We start from the raw sequence: 16,378 nt of genomic DNA, 5'->3' as shown, positions 1-16,378 counted from the left end.
CTAACTTTTCTAGAAAACGATACATTTAAGTACTTTATTTATTTCTGTGCAAAGAATAGAAAATACAGTGGAATAGGAGAAAGGAATTTTACCAAAAACGTAACTTCACAACATAACAACACAAAAGTGTATCTCAAATGTGATGGGATAAAAATAAGTTTCAAATAAGTCTGAAAGTAAAGAACAGTTTATAGATAAGTGTTCATGCAGGATTTGAACTTTTTGCTATTTGTCATGGTTATTTTATAAACTGCATTTGAAAGAAAATAAAAAAAATATAACATGAAAAATAAACACAATAATCAAAGATATTCAAAACTGACAATATTTAGAGATTTTAAATGGCCTTATGTACCATTTTATGCGTGTTTAATAATATAAATTCATATGTTATCATAATCTAGTAAGTTTGTCAGAGAAAAATACGATAGTGAACAATTGGCGAAGGTTTATATCAGCAACCAATCAATGGCTGCTGGGTCTTAACGCAATCAACACCTACCTTTCTTCATTTTCGCCAGCAAAAACAAAAGACTACGATGTTTCACAACATTAAAGCAAGCAGCTTCATTTTCTACATGTTTTAAACGCAAAAGCGCTCTGTCACACAAATTATAAACATGCTTCGGGGCAAACTTGGTGTAGTTTGGGGCGTAAATCAGTTTTTAAATCTCTACAGAATTAAAATTCAATTATGTAGACATTCAAATAAAACAATGCACATTGCGCAAAACGCACAATGGTAGCATTATGTAATTATATACGCAGAAGAAACCGAAGCTAATGCGAAAATGATTACGTTTTGTAAATAGAGACTGAAAGGTAAAAGTAATTCAAACGTTATTTTTTATCGATTCTATATCTTACATGGTGTCACAAAACAGCAAAAAAACGAGGGGAAACGCAAAAAATACCACCCTAGTATCGGAAGGGTCCAAAAGCTAGTACTTAGCATCGAGTATTGTCTTTGATCCTATATTACTGGGCATGCTTTATTTGACAATAATAAAATTGCTTTGATATTTCCCGACCGCCTAAATATATACTGCCAAGCATAAAAAAATAAACAAAAACACAAAAAACGTTTTAATCACTCATATGAGTAGCTTAGTTCAGTGTATGTGCGTAAGTGTTGTGCTGGTGAGCCGAGCGTCGCAAAGTTCCGTTAGATGTCGCCCGCACGTCGCTCTCGGACAAATATCGCAAAATACTCGAAGATTCCTCCTCAGGAAGATCGTTTAAAACCGGAGACGAAAACGGCGACGTGGGGACGTATTTACCCCCTTTGCGACCCCCGTTTAGGGGTGAACGGCCGTTAAAAGTAGCAATGGGGCTGCTGCTACCGCTGGTAGGGTTACTAGCGTTGTTGGACCTCGCTTTTCCGGTGTGAACGAGCATTTTAAAGCTCTGTCGAACCTGGCTTAAGCTGCTTCTTCTTCGTTCACGTTTTTGCGCCAAACGGAGCCTCACGCACGCCACCTCGCGGCAGATTTCATCAAACGCGAACCTCACGTTTTTCTCCGAACCACAAGCGGAGCAGCTCACGTGACCCACAGCGCCGATCTGATTGGCTAAGGCGGTTGCTTGTTCCGACTCCACGCTTCTCGAATGTTCGAGGTCGCACTTGTTCCCCACAAGGACCAGGGGTAGGAACTTAGCCCCCGCACGAACCCCCTCAACTCGCTTCTTTATTTCCTCCACGCGGCGCAGACTACCCGGCTTTGTGACGTCATAGACGAGGATAAAGCCTTCGGCGCGTTTAATTTGGCCCTCGTCCTGCAAAAAACGGGGGAGATATTAGTGTTTTTCGAAAACAAGGCAAAAAAACTTATTTTCTATCTTTTATTTGAACTTCGTCCTGTAAAAAACGATTCAGATATTGATTTTTTTTAAACCAAGTAAAAAAAACAATAGATAATTTTTTATCTTTTATTTGTTCCTTGTCGAAAGCGGTGTTGCACTGAATATGTGAAAAATAGAAATCACCTTGACCCTTGCAAGTTAATGTCGAACTTAATTCCTGCCAACTAAGGCGTCGTCAGTATATCTTATTGAAATAGAATCCATTGATTTGGCAAAATATATATATATATATATATCTTTTAAGATCTGTTTATTGTGTCTGACCTGAATTGCTAGCTTTGATAGAGTATTCTGCTGTTGTTTAAAGCAGTTGGATATTATTATTTTTTGCGTTTGCAGCATTATTGTATAGCCTTGATGCATGTAAAACTATTCAAAGAAGGAAAATATAATTGTATTTGCAGAGTTTGGAGCATTTTGCGCAGTTTTTGCTTACATAAATGAAGGTTATATAATATATTTTACAGAGTTTGTTTTAAGCTTAATTTACCAGAAAAGTGGAGCAATATTCGGCCAAAATTACATTTTGCCTTATTTGCGTCGTAAGTTTACTTCCACGTAGTTTTATTATGGTGCAACATTTAAGGTTCTTTGTGATGAATCGGCGCTCATTAAGCTATTCGTTTGCTTCGAATTTTTCATAAAGGTAGATTTTAAATTTTGGTCGGTAGATTCAGCGTTTTCTTAAAGTCCAACATTTAACACAAAAAATGTTTTCTAGGTTTAAATTGGATCAGATTAGTAATCTGGGCATGTACAAGTTAAGTGCTAACTTCTGCTGGGATACTTCACAGCCCCAGTATCAGCCCCATAGCCACCCACATCAAACCCGGGTCTGAGTAAGCACTCAAACCAACCACGGAGACCCCAAAATCACCCGAAGTCACTAATCCCCGAGAACCCAAACCCCACAGTTTGAAGTGTAACCTAAACATCACAGTCTAAGTGCTTTGTACTTGTCGTACAAGTAAGCGGGTTGACAAACTGGGGTTCATGGACCCATTGGGGGTGTGTGGATTAGTTTATTTGGGTCCATTACGTCCTAATTCAAATGTTTCACAGTTTTAAGAAAAACAGATTAAATTTTACAAAAAAAAAATTAAATTAAAATAAAACGCTTTCGCGCCTTCATAAATTTGATTTCTGTTTCTTATTTTTGCGGGAGTTCGACCAAAAACAGCAGGTTTCTTAAGTTTATTTTTTGTGACGTCATATAAAAAAACTCCTACCGACACTGGTCCACATGAATCAAAATTATCTTTATTTGCACAGCTTCTGTTCTGGTATTACGTTCGTATTTACTCACTGTTTTGCTTGCATTGCGCAAAACTAGTTGAAACTATTTTTAGGAAAGTTGACAGCAGGTTGAAGGCACTTATGTGACAAAAACTTTGCTAAAAAATTTAGCACTCCCAACAAAACCATTTTTAATGTAAAAATTGAAATATAAAGATGTGTTTGAAGAAATTTTACCCAACAAATTATTTTTTTCCAGACGATTACTTTGCTTTATGTAAATTACAGTACTCACCATGGTAAGAGAATCGATGATCTCCATAAACACCAGCTCCCCGTCAATGATCGTCTGGTACTCATACTTCCAATCTAAAAGAACAAGATGAACTGATTACACCATACACAGCACTCTATAACCCAATGTGAGGTTTTGGCTAAACGAATTGTGGTTAGCTATATGCATTGCTTACTTTTTTGCCTATTTTTAGCCTGAAGCCCTAAATGTGGATAAATATTGTAATTCTACTTACAGAAGTAGTTAGCACAAAAAATACCAAATACAGAAGTAGTAAGCATTTTGAAAGTTTTGAATAATTTTTTTATTTACTTTATAAACAGCTATAAAAACGCTAACAGCCAAAAAGAAATTAAGCTCATTATAATGTTGTATGTATTTATATTTTCTTATTTAAATAATAGAGCGAAGCATTTCCAGACTAATGTGATACAAGACATGTAGGAATTATTGCAAAATGTGCGGGACTTCGATTCAAGTGTGTTAAATGATATTTGCTGTGATGAATATTAGTCACAACCGTTTGCTTAGTCTCCAATTAGTTTCAAATAGAATTGCGAAGTCGTGATGCTTAAACTACTCAGTTGTGCAAAACAAAAAGCACCAAAAATCAATTTGCAGCAAACCAAAAAAGGAACTGAGATATATCTCCAATTATTTCCACGCAACCACGACTAGTTTAAAGCAGGGCGCCTCTAAGACTGACAGCCTTATTTTGCAATCTCTATAGTTGACGAATCAGCGCTTGTCAATATTTGACAAATAACCCGTCCGTGATACTTTTAGGTGTTTCAGGAACTTCGTCATTAAAATAGATACACGAATTTCCAAATTCCTGCTAAAATATTTGCGCTTCAATTTGGCCCGAAATAATCTAAACTTGTAAATCAGTCAGCGGTTTTTGTTGAACGTTCAGTAAGTTAATGGATTACGCTTTCATCCTAGAGCACACAACATCACTGGGCGCGAGATTATCTTTAATCCTAGGGCACACAACCGCATGGCAGTCATTGGTTTAAAAGCCGCGGCGAAATTGAGCCTAAATTGCCGCGGAAACCTTATTTGTTCCCGACCGCTAATTCGAACAGTCTGAGGTTTAAGGCGAGTAATTACACGCTTGGGCGCTCGAGACACGATAACATTTACATTCTGCTGCTAGCTAGAATAGCTACAAGGCGTTTTTTGTTCAATAGAAAAGGCCACATGAAGAATTGATTTTTGATAATGAATTGCAAAGCAAAAACATCGAGTAGATCAACACCATCTTGATTAGGACGTTTCGATACGAACTTGTATCATCTTCACTTAATTTGACCGAGAAGTAAATCAGAGCATCATTTATAAGAATTGGATTGCTATCGACTAGTTGTGTGCGTCCTGCTGTGCATCAACTATTGATTTCGATTTGTTTCGATAAAGAAATTTAGCAATCGATTGAGTAATTTAATGATTTTCATTAAATCCAATCTGATTGTTTCTTAATTGATTTCCTGTAAAGATTGGGGTTTAATTAAGATTGGTTCGTCTTATCTGCTTAAACACGCAAACCGTTCGTTGCTCATTATAACGAAAAATAATTACCTCGCGTCTCTGAAAAAGCTTTACAGAACCGAACGAAAACCAATTAAACCCGTTAAAAAGTTTCAACAAAAATAAATGAAAGCAAGTCAAAAAAATCGATACGCGTTCGTAAAATGCCGAAACGACCTAATTGCAGCCCAAACCTCAGCATTTCAACTTTTCTTAAATTAAGCTGTTATTAATATGATCAACAAATTTGAGTTAGGTCAATTATATTCAAGAATTTATTGAGGTCAATTATGATCAACGAATTGAGTTTGGTCAATTAGTTAATATATATATATATATATATATAGTTCAAAGGTCAATTATATTCAAGAATTGAGTTGGGCCAAATATGATTAACGAATTCAATTTGGTCAATTAATCAACGTATATATAGTTCCAATAGGTCAATTATGATCAACGAATTTAGCTGGGTCAATTATGATCAAGGGAATTGCTCCATTTGTGCCACAAGCGTCTGCATGTTTGTCCGATACATCACAATAAATCTTAGCCTACCCCCCGCACTACATTGTAGAGCCCCTGTTTACCCAGCAATCCTTCAACGTACGAGGGACCAGTAAATGTGTGTGTGGCATTCCTTGGTAAACAACATGTATTCGCTGCACCTCTGCTAGCTTTTGGGGAAACGAATAGTGTGAGTTTAATGGCCTTTTTCTACATCCGAGGTAAACGCAAAAAGAGCAATAGACCCTTATTTTTTAAACCTATTTTTGCACCCAACTTTGAGGTTTAAATGTAGGGAATATGTATCAAATATAGGAGTAAAAAGTTTTGTTTTTAAAAATGGCAACTTTTTGTTTAAGAAGGGCAACATTTTTATTTTTGAAGAGCAACATTTAGGTTTAAAACGGTAAAAAAAAGAATTGTCATAATACGATGAGACTGACTTTCTTTGAAGTTGTGAAAAACAGAGTTTACAAACTTCCATTTTATCCATGTCTCTACTTAGTGGTTAAACACTTTCGCAATATTTTCAGCTCTAACTGTTGTTAACCGTTTTCGCACGATTATTTCGCAATCGCGATTTGAACCATTTCATTTTGTGACGTAATAAACACGAGCGGTCTAAGTGAGTATAGTCGTTAAACTTATAGAATTTCCATTATGCCGTAACAACAACAGCCCTTATTGCTGAACATGCTATCATCATATGTCGCTTTACAAAATTACTTGAACCGTAGAAAAATATAATTTCCAGTAAATTATACGTGTGCGCGTTTTTTAACAAAACAGCAACACGCAATAACTCCACTCGCTTTAATTTACTACACGTTTTAATTTACTACACGTTTGATTTAAACAATTTTAAAATATAAATCCAATGAGTTAGCTAAACTGTATTGCTAAAGAGGGTTACAACTTAAATAATCGCTATTTTAACCACGGAATTACTTTACGAGCTAATTTTTTAACAGATGTCCCGAATTCCGATTACTAAATGAAAAATAAAGCAAACTGAAAAGTTTTACCCACCCTAATAGTTTTGCAAATTTACAAAGCATACTTGCGCTTTTACACACAAGTAAAAGCAGAACATAAAAGTAGGCGTTCAGGCAAACGGGCGTGTTTAAACCACTTTGTTAGTTCTTGGGGTTCCTATTTCACCCAAAATAGTCTTGGACACGGACAAATGGTTTAGGGGCTACCAGTTCAACGAACCCACGCAAAACGCTTTCACTGATTAGCTTTAGCTCCTTCACTAAGTTAGCTCAATCCACCCTTACATTCGAAAAATACTCAAAAGTAAAGTCAAAAGAGTAAACTAAAAAAAAAAATACTTAACGTGTAACACAAAGCATGGGCTTTTGTTTTATGTGGCATGATATGTGTTCAGTTTAATTGTGAGAGGGAATCCTGCTTTTACTGGATTTCTTTAACTTAAATAAATTAACTCGTACAAGGAAACCGTTTTACTGAGAGGAGATACATGACTGTTTGGTTTGGAAAAATATCCTGTTTTAATATTAGATCTAAAATTCGCCATAAAATAGACTTGGCCAAGGACAAATGGTTTTGGGCGATCAGCTAAGCAACGAACTCATGCAAAAAATATATTTCAAATTGTGTGACATAAAACATAGGTTTGTGTTTTATACAGATTAAGGTGTATTTTCGTATTCAATTTCTTTACCCGTTTAAACAAGATTTACGAAAACTCTTTAATTAAAAACGATGTAAAATTGTCTTATTTCAAGTTTACCACATTACTTCCTCAAAAGCGTATCAAGGATTATTAAAACTTCATGTGGTTTCTATGACTAATAAGTAATATTTCGAGTAGTTTTAATTAGCATTCAAGCCTTAACGCCCTACTTGGTTAAAACAACAAGCCTTCCCTATATTCGAGATAGCACCAGGTGCTTGTCTTGGCCAAGTCCCATTTCGTTCACCGCGTAAAGTCAAGTGCATTGGCAGACGAAAGCCGCATAAAAGCGATGTTTTTTTGGCCCTTTCCCGACTCACGTCTGACTGATAAGGACGATAACCTTCGTCACTCTCGTCTGTGTGCCACCAAATATATCCTCGACCGCAGGGTCACGACTCCAGCCACTCTCGCCGGCTGCAAATGCTGGTTGGTTGCAAAATTGGACCGAAATAACTGGGCGTGCGTATTTTAAAGTTTTTTGTGTGTAAATGACAAAAAAAAAAGATTGGCGTGTAAGTTTTTTTTAGAATTTTTTGAATCAATAGACATTTTTTTCGAGAAACAAACGATTTTCTGGTTGCACTTTTCGAGACCAAAGAATTCATAAACGAAAAATTGAAATAAAAACTAAAAAATTAGTTTGTACGGTTTTTTTAAAAATAAATAATTGTTTTCCAGCTGGATTATTAACAGTATAACACAATTAATAACAATAATTTCAACGCACCCCTCGAAATGGTATTTCGCCTAAAAAGTGTTAACGTTTCACAAATATTCTTCTAAAATAATAAATAGAAAAAAGAATTACCCGTGCCATAGTTTTACAATCCTTGAAAAGGATTTCAAAAATAGCTGAAAATTTAATTATTTATTTTAAATCTAAAAAAGGGCCTATAAATGACAAATGCTTAATGATTTTATTGGTATTTCACAAGTGATTTTACATCTGCCGTGTGTTGTTACATGACTTCCTTGTCAATTATTTTGATCCAAGTTTGTTTTGTAACAGAGGCGACCACCTGTTGTTTGTAGTCTATTAATGTGATTGATGTTAATCTGACAGATCACAACAATAAAGCATTCAATGTTTTGCCACGAGCGTCCAATATCGACCAAACATCATAAGTATAGAACGGATTTGTCGACAATTTACCGCCACGTTTTATTTTGCATTATTTTCAAGAAAAAAATAATTTAACTTTACTAAACGACGCAGCGAAGTTTATCATTTTACATTGCGCCTCATGGCAATGTTTTTTTTGTTTTTTTAAGGACCCATTACAACGAGTCAAGAAATAAATCACTTATAAATAATTTTATTTTAAGGTTGCTATGAATAACGTAAGGCCTTTCACACGCAATCAACAGTTATGTATTTTTAGCCGTGACTAAAACCTATACAAGGTTCCAGGTAAAAATAGGGTGTAGTATAATTTTAAATGTAGGTCGATAAACGGCAGCGATGGTTTTAGTTGTAGGATCTCTACTTATTCAAAGCTCGGCCAATTAATCGATTTTCCCAGGGTAAAAACAGTTAACAATACTTTTGTTCACATAAATCTGCCTCTAAAATTAAAAAAATCGGTCTTTTCACTAAAATCAAATATTGTGCATCACTTGTTTAAAGTGTTTAAACTTGTCCCAATCACCTTACTTCGAAGCATAATGGTTGGAGGTTGTAGTTAAAATATAATAAGAAAATCAAGGCCGACACAGAAGTAGGTAGCATTTTGAACGTTTCGAATATCTCGTTATTCATTTCCAATATTAAAAAGAGTTATTCGAAACATTCAAAATGATAGCTTCTACTTCATGGGCTTTGATATTCGTATTACGTACTACTACAACTGTTTCATTTGTATTTATTAACTAATATTCCTGTTTCGTAAGGCCGTACTTAAGCCAAATATCGTACTGTTTTAATTCGCCTAAATATATTTAAAAAGTACTTACCATCATCCGACTGATATTCCCAGATAAATCTTCCTGTCAGATATTTCACGACCAGGGCTGTAAAAGAAACAGCAAAACGTCAATCAATCAATACACAGCACAAAGAACCCATACTAGGTCGCCGCATACATTATGCATGAAGCAAGATGTTCACTTTGTAAGCTGTCTTGTTGTTTCACCTTAACAACACAAACTTGTCAAATCAGCTTAGAAAGCACTTTAGCCTCATCAGATTACACAAAGGGGGAAGTTTTGGCTCCAAGTAAACCTCAAATTTGTTTGCTAGACAACTTTGGTCGCCAAATGACATTTCAAGCCTAAATGCCAAAGATGCGCGGAAATGTTTCAGTCTGTTTTCTTGCTTTTTTCCGTTTTATTTTTTGCATTCTTTCGCAAATTTCTAAAACAACCTTTTTTGTCTTTTGGAAAATGTTATCTGGTTAAACTCAGTAGGAATGCCCGAAATGTTGATTTTTTTTCGTAAAAAAATATGATACCAAATGACGTCACTACTATGATCAAATAGTCCAGCTATAGGTAATGTTTCACTGCCCTTTTATAAGTTGATTTCACATATTTGGTTTACTGTGCACAACAAAGATTTAAACTGTGTACAGTTTCTTTATGTATCCCGTTAGGCGCAACATTTTAAAATGCACCAGTTTTTATTGGGATTCTATTTTTGGATATTTTACAAGCTTGTCAAACCGCTATTCATGGCTGTAAAATGCCGAAACGTTTCATTTCATTTTACTGCGTGCCATTTTCCCCGAGATCAAAAACAACGAAACAGTAGCAGCTACCCTTTTACCAAGAAATATAGCCAAGAAGAATTACTTTGTACTTGGGTTATTTTGCCTTGTGTTAAGCTGAACTGAGCTGTAGAACTAGCATAAGTAATATGATTTTCCGGGAATTTTATTTTATTTGTTTGATCACAGATTGTGTGCAATGCACCATTTAGCTGTCCAATTGAAAATATAGGATCACCTTAAGAATGTTAGCGTACGCTTCAAAGAACATGAGCTAGGTATTATTGATTCACACCTGGGTTATTACTTCTAGGTGACTTAACATCACTTAACACTTCGGAATCAAACTTTTTTTTAAAAAGAACTGACTTTTGAAACATGACGGAGACTTTATTTTAAGCTGAACCCTGTAATAATGCCATACGGTAAACCACGCATTTTAACATTGGGTCCCAGATAAAATATTCCGGCTACAGTTGTAAAAGCAGTATACCTACCAAAGATTAAACTTTGCACATTTTTTTCCAAGGTTGAAGTACGGGGGTGATGCTTCTCAATTAACAGCATTAGGTTCATGCAAGATTTTTGGAAAATTTTCAGCAGAGTAAGATAAAACAACAAAAATACCCACTGATTTATATGTTCTTTGTTTAACGATAATATAATCGAGTTTATAGAATCCGACACAAAATGTTATATTCGGCCTTCACCAGGCCTTACAGTAATCTGCCAATTTATTAAAAAATTATGATCCCTGTTTTGTGATAAAATTCACTTAAAACGGTTCAAATTGCTTAAGTATATTTTGCGTTATTTCGAGAACTTTTTTAATCTCCCAAGTTCCTTTGGTATGTCACGTTCACACCCCAAGCCCCCCTCGATGCCCCCCTTTGTTGACAATGGGCTTAGTGACGTCAAAAACCCTACAGGTCCGGAACAAAGCAAACAGAAAGGCGTCGAAATCAGATTAGAGCTTCATAAGCTGAAGGCAAGCGAAACGAAACCATGATTTTTCCCGAATTCCGCGGCTTTTTTAGGCACAGCCAAGTTTTTTGCTTGTTTTTGACCATGCGCGACCTCGCATTGTGACCTCACAGTGTGCGTCGCGGCGCTCAGATGAAAGGCGGGGTTGTAGGGCGGCCGTGGGCTGAAATACGGAGTCTTTCCCAACTTTGAAGCACCCTTAGTTCGGTGAAACGTTGGACACTCGATAAATATTTGTCAAGTGTAAGCGAACAACTAAGGTCTGTTTGTCGCTACTGTGACGTAACAAACACACACGCGCATACCCAAGGCTGAGCATCTTAAAAAAATACCCAAATATGGAAGTTCGCAGTAACGATTTATCACTTTCTTTTTAATACCCCCACACCAAATGATCTGTGCTGACTAAAAGAACAATTAAGCTCTAAAGTCACTGTGAATACCTGAACTTGAATGGATATATTTGAGTGACTTTCCATAAATTATTTGTAAAATGAACTTGAAATGCGATACTTTTATTATGTTACAGTTGGTTTATTATTGCTTCTTTCCGAAATATACATATATCTAGATTTTAGTTGCTTGTTTTGGACCGTCTTGTGGCTAATGATGGTTTGGATTGGCTAAAATTGTCTAAAAAACAACTTTATATCTTCTTTTTGTTGTTAAATTACGGTTTGGTAAAGTTTGCTTGCCGACGATGTATAACTAGAAATAGGTTTCAGCATGACTTGAGTCAGTAGAAATCAACTTGTTTGCTGCACTTTTCATTACCACCGGGTACAAACTACTGTACACCGCCCTTCTCCTAATTTGATTATCGAGCTGCCGGTTACCGTAGCGTGACTTTAACCTTCGGTAGCCGGCTGTTTGTGTTTTTATTTCTGCCCCAAAAGCGCAACGACCAGAAAAAAACGCTTGACCAGCAAAAATATCCCCTTGGTCAGTTCCTTTGTGATGTCACAAGCGCCCGGTATAATCTCGATCGTAGACATTTGTGTGACGACACACGCGAGCGATTGTTGGACAACAATGGGCAGCGCAGGTGTGGCGGGCGGGTTCCGTGACTTGAGGTGCGATCAGAAAATCGCGACCTATTGTGAAGTGTTTATTTCAAGCCACCGTTTTTTATTGCGTCGCCAATATTCTTTTTTTTTCGGTTTTTAGGGATTTGTGAAATTTAGGAAAATTGACAGAAGATAACTATAAAATACTTCATGTTGAGAACTACATTTTCAAAAGTAAGGTAAATGAAGTGTTATTTTTTTAATCTAATATCCCGATCGCAAATTTAGTATAACCATAAAGTTTGGATTCTATGTAATGAATTGAATGCTGTATATCAGTGTATAACAATCTTTTATCGCAATGGCCCAAATATTGAGCGTAACTATGCCAGCGAAGCTTTGGCGACCCAATCTACTTGACTGCACTTTGTAAGCAGTTTAGTTAATATAAGCCATGTGTGCATATTGCGTCGGCAATTTCCCTATTTTTTTTAGAAAGAACTTGCTTGGAACTTAACCATATAAAACTATTGCAGTCGGCGACCCAACCAAATTAAACGGCCACACAATTTTGGGTCGCGACCCATGGGTTGAGAAACGCTGGTTCCAGCTAGTCTTGTAGTAATGCCAGCCGTGCCGCGGTAAATTTGTGCTTTGGATCTTGAAACCTGTTATTGTTGCATTTTCTTGGAAGTCGCTTGAAGCCACTTGTTGAAGAAAACGCGACGCCACTCGAAACACGAGAACACAAGTTCTGTCGCGTGCTTCCCTTAAGGCCATGCTTCTTAACCTTTTAGTATCGTTAACCACAAAAAACAACCTAATGGATTTCAGTTTGTTAAAAAAATAACTATACCTATGACTTTTTAATGGATATAAGAAGCAAAAAGGACCTACAAATTTGCGTTGAAAATGATTGTTAAATCTAGGTTATATATATATCGTTAGGAAGAAGTTATCCAATACAAAAGACTGTACACATTTCGTTTTTTGTTTTGTTAAAGTTTAACCTTGGAGTTGTGTTCAATACAAAAACTATATTCCCAAGATGTTATCTATTCGCGCAAAGCAATAAACGCCTTTATATCGTTTAAGTAGCCAAAACTTTCATTATGAGAATAAATTTATCAAAAGAGGTTAAAAAATACTCGAAACGTAATCCAAAATATGCATTTATGTAGTTAAAATAGGCAACAAATACATTTTTAAGGTGGCCACGCCCCCCTGGACCAAAGCACTGTTCTTTATATAACCTTTTGTGGAACAGTATACGCTTTTCACGTTTACTGAAGATCTTTTGTACACCCCGTCAATGTGGTACACCTTTCAGAAAATTTGGTACACCCGGTTGAAAGACACTGCTTTATATAACCTTAAAAAACCAGTGACTTCACTGACATTAAAACCACCCACATATGAGATAACAGCCCATCTTTTGACAAAACGTGTGGGTTATTGGCTTTCCCCGCTCGACAAACTGTACTGTTCTCGTACCTTGCTTACAGTAAGCAAACAAAACCGGAGAAAATTGTATTTCGGAGCTATCCGGGCGACGTTTACATTTTGCGGTTTCCAGACAGAACTGTTGCTCCATTGTAAAGACTGCTACCCGAAATAATTCACTAATCCGTTATTTTTACAAAGCACTCATTTGTAGAATTTACAAAGTCTGTTTTTTACCAAGCAGCCATTTGTAGGATTTGTATGGCGCTTTTTGTGAACATAACGACTTGGCATAAAAAAGTTTTTACTGCTTCATAAACATGAAAAGGTTGTAGATTTATTATCAGACTAAATAAAAGCTTCCATTGTAGTTTTTGCTTTTGGGAAATTATAAAAATTTGCGTTCAATAAATCTAGCTGTATTTTACAACTTTGTCTATTATTTATTGATTGAATAAAATACGAGATTGACGCCTAGCCCAGTGAGTCTGTTTAACAACTGGACTAGACGGCATTGCCATTTTACAAGCTTGAAGTCTTTAAACATCGACTTTTCATGTTACAAAAGTATAGAAAGATATAATCAATGTGAACAAAACTCGAATTAAAAAAAATACCTAACAACGTTCCTGTAAATTAGTATGACGTTCGGCGTAATAAAAATATCAAAGCCCACACAGAAGTAGGTATCATCTTGAACGTTTCGAATAACTCTTTATTCATTTTTCAAGGTTGAAAATGAATAACTGTCATTTTTCAAGGTTGAAAATGAATAAAGAGTTATTTGAAACGTTCAAAATGTGACTCTTACTGCGTCTTACTACAACCTCCAACCATTATGCTCCAAAGCATGACGTTAGGTAATTGTTACTAAAACTATTTCTACGTCTGGTACAACCTTTTTACAAAAACACTATGTTCATAAATATTTTTAGTTAAACTACCGAGAAATAACAACATAGATAAAAACTGGCAATCGGCCTTCAAATGCCGATTAATAAAAGTAGTAGAAATAGTATTTACGGTTTTACTTTTTCTAAAACTCTGACAAAAATGCTTTGAAAATTTACCTGATTTTCCGACTTTTTCTTCTCCAATTACCATCAGTCGAATCCTGTTGCTCGAAGTCGATTTGAACATCATCTGTCACAGCGGATATAGTGACGTAACAATGACAACATTCGACAGACTTTTAAACCTAAATAACTCTGCGAATCGCAGACAGGTTAAATTAACATTGGCAAGATCACACGGAATTTCGATTATAAAATTATGAGAAATAGTCAAGTGGAAACAACTTGACATAACATGGCATTTTTAACGATATCGTTATTGAATAATAAGCTGGTTTACTAAAAAAATACGTTTCTGTAATCTAACTACAATCCGAGGGTGATTTCCATAATCTTTCTTACTTTTCTTTCTTACGAAACTCAAATTGAACTTACTTACAGCCTAATACAAAACATACCAATTTTCATATCTCTAGGTTTGGATATTTTTTTAATTTAAAAGCAGAATCTATACTTGCAGCGATAAAAAAATAATATCAACAATAAATTTTAAAACTCGTATAGAACTAGCTAGCGTTTTTGAACGTTTTAAATAAATCTTTTATTCTTGCCAATTTTCAAACATTACTTATGTATGGGCTTTGATAATCTAACTAAAAACTCCATCATCTTAAGATATATTCGAAACATTCGACGAAATGCGGCCTATGCAGTCTTCAAAAAAAGCCTACAAAATTGCTTTGAAGGTCTATTACCTAAAATACAGCTCTCTCAAGAGTTCGTCACCAAAGTTAAACCTTAAAAAATCTGCGTCTAACTAAACACACCAAAAACAATTTTTTTCTAATCCGGCAGCTTTGCAAACCTTGCCCAGCAAACCCCACCAACGCAGAACCTAGCGCCAACCTCCCCGAATCCGTTCTACCGACTGACCTGTTATTTAAGGTACACCTGACCTCAGCCAGCCAGCTTGAAGCGTGCCTTTTACTCACGCACACAACACCGGTTTGTTGTAGACGCTTCAGCTATGCTTCGGGTCAGGGACGAAGTTTACCCAACGCTCGACTACTCTCTCTTACTAAACGGCCAGATAACGTGGCCGCTTTTAAGTAGCCGGCTCCCTTCGCTTTTTCGGCTGAAATTGATCTTACACATCAAAATAACTAATTTTTAGGCCATAATTCTCTTTTTCTATTTTTTTGTTTAGCTATTTGAGTTTGTTTTTATCACTTTTAGGCACTAGTTTGTGTATTTAAGTAAAAAAAATTAAGTAAAACAAAGTGGTTTGACGCTAATTGAAAAAAACATTGCTGTTAAATTAATATTTAATGTACAAATGGACTAGTTAAAAAAATCAGGGGTAATAAAATGTTGGAAAATTGTAATTTTGCCCAGAAAAATAAATATTGGCTAATAGATTCGCCGAGCAGAAAAGAATACAAACATAGCAATGTAAAGTTTTCGCGCTGTATTTACAATGTTGCAGTGAAATGAGTTAAACTTGTACGACGGTGATTGTAGCCGATACCTGATGCTAAGTGATAATTACCTAAACATTGTTTTTAGCGATAGTTGGCGATAAAAAGCATCGTTTTCTGCTAGAAAAACAAGTTATAATGTTTGTTTTTTTGTTCAAAAGTGCAAAATGTTAAAAAAGTAGTTCTTTTTTAAGAGGTCGAATATAAACGGCCAGGTATTTGCTGCACGCTTTTGCACTTTGTAGTTGCCAAGTGGATTTTACGCTCTGTATATGCACGATTAGAGTAAGGCGGAACGGAAGATACAAATCTGCTTAGTTTTTTTTCTAGTAATATTCATTTGCCTCATAGAAACTGCATTGTATTGCTTGTTTGCAAAAGTTGTTCTAATATTATCATTAAGAATAAGTCTCAAGTAAAAACAAGTTTTAAAACTTTGTGTGTTTTTTTTTTCTATCTTATAATATATTGAACAGTTTAAAATGCCGGAAAAGTCCTAGATTCTTCAATAACCAATAAAACCAATTGTTTACCGCAAAAATGAATCAAGTTTTACCTTAAAATGAAAGGTTGAAAGCCGTAAAAACGTCTTGTGTAGAGTTGTTTCGGTCGACTGGT

At 35.6% G+C, this 16,378-nt stretch overlaps 1 protein-coding gene across 1 annotated transcript; it reads right to left on the bottom strand.

Annotated features, from left to right (window-relative positions):
• Positions 1 to 838: 838 nt before the first annotated feature.
• On the bottom strand, positions 839 to 14,557 carry LOC146141232 (ras-related and estrogen-regulated growth inhibitor-like). Its single transcript, XM_083391322.1, has 4 exons — positions 14,340 to 14,557; positions 9,084 to 9,140; positions 3,395 to 3,468; positions 839 to 1,776 (listed from the first exon to the last, which is right to left on the bottom strand). Exons 1-4 carry the CDS (start codon positions 14,410 to 14,412, stop codon positions 1,108 to 1,110), a joined length of 873 nt encoding a protein of 290 aa, XP_083247448.1. The 5' UTR covers positions 14,413 to 14,557; the 3' UTR covers positions 839 to 1,107.
• Between the last annotated feature and the right edge of the window lie 1,821 nt (positions 14,558 to 16,378).

The sequence above is a fragment of the Ascidiella aspersa genome, chromosome 6 (assembly GCF_963924565.1).
Source record: "Ascidiella aspersa chromosome 6, kaAscAspe10.2, whole genome shotgun sequence".
Lineage (NCBI taxonomy): Eukaryota > Metazoa > Chordata > Ascidiacea > Phlebobranchia > Ascidiidae > Ascidiella > Ascidiella aspersa.
This window is presented reverse-complemented; position numbering and strand designations above follow the sequence as displayed.

Bases quoted from the DNA above. Each gene is read 5' to 3' on its own strand.
- LOC146141232 (XM_083391322.1), bottom strand. From the start codon at position 14,412: ATGATGTTCAAATCGACTTCGAGCAACAGGATTCGACTGATGGTAATT. The intron at 9,141-14,339 runs GTAAATTTTCAA...TTTCTTTTACAG, and splicing joins AGAAAAAGTCGGAAAATCAG to CCCTGGTCGTGAAATATCTG. The intron at 1,777-3,394 runs GTGAGTACTGTA...CGTTTTTTGCAG, and splicing joins TCATCGATTCTCTTACCATG to GACGAGGGCCAAATTAAACG.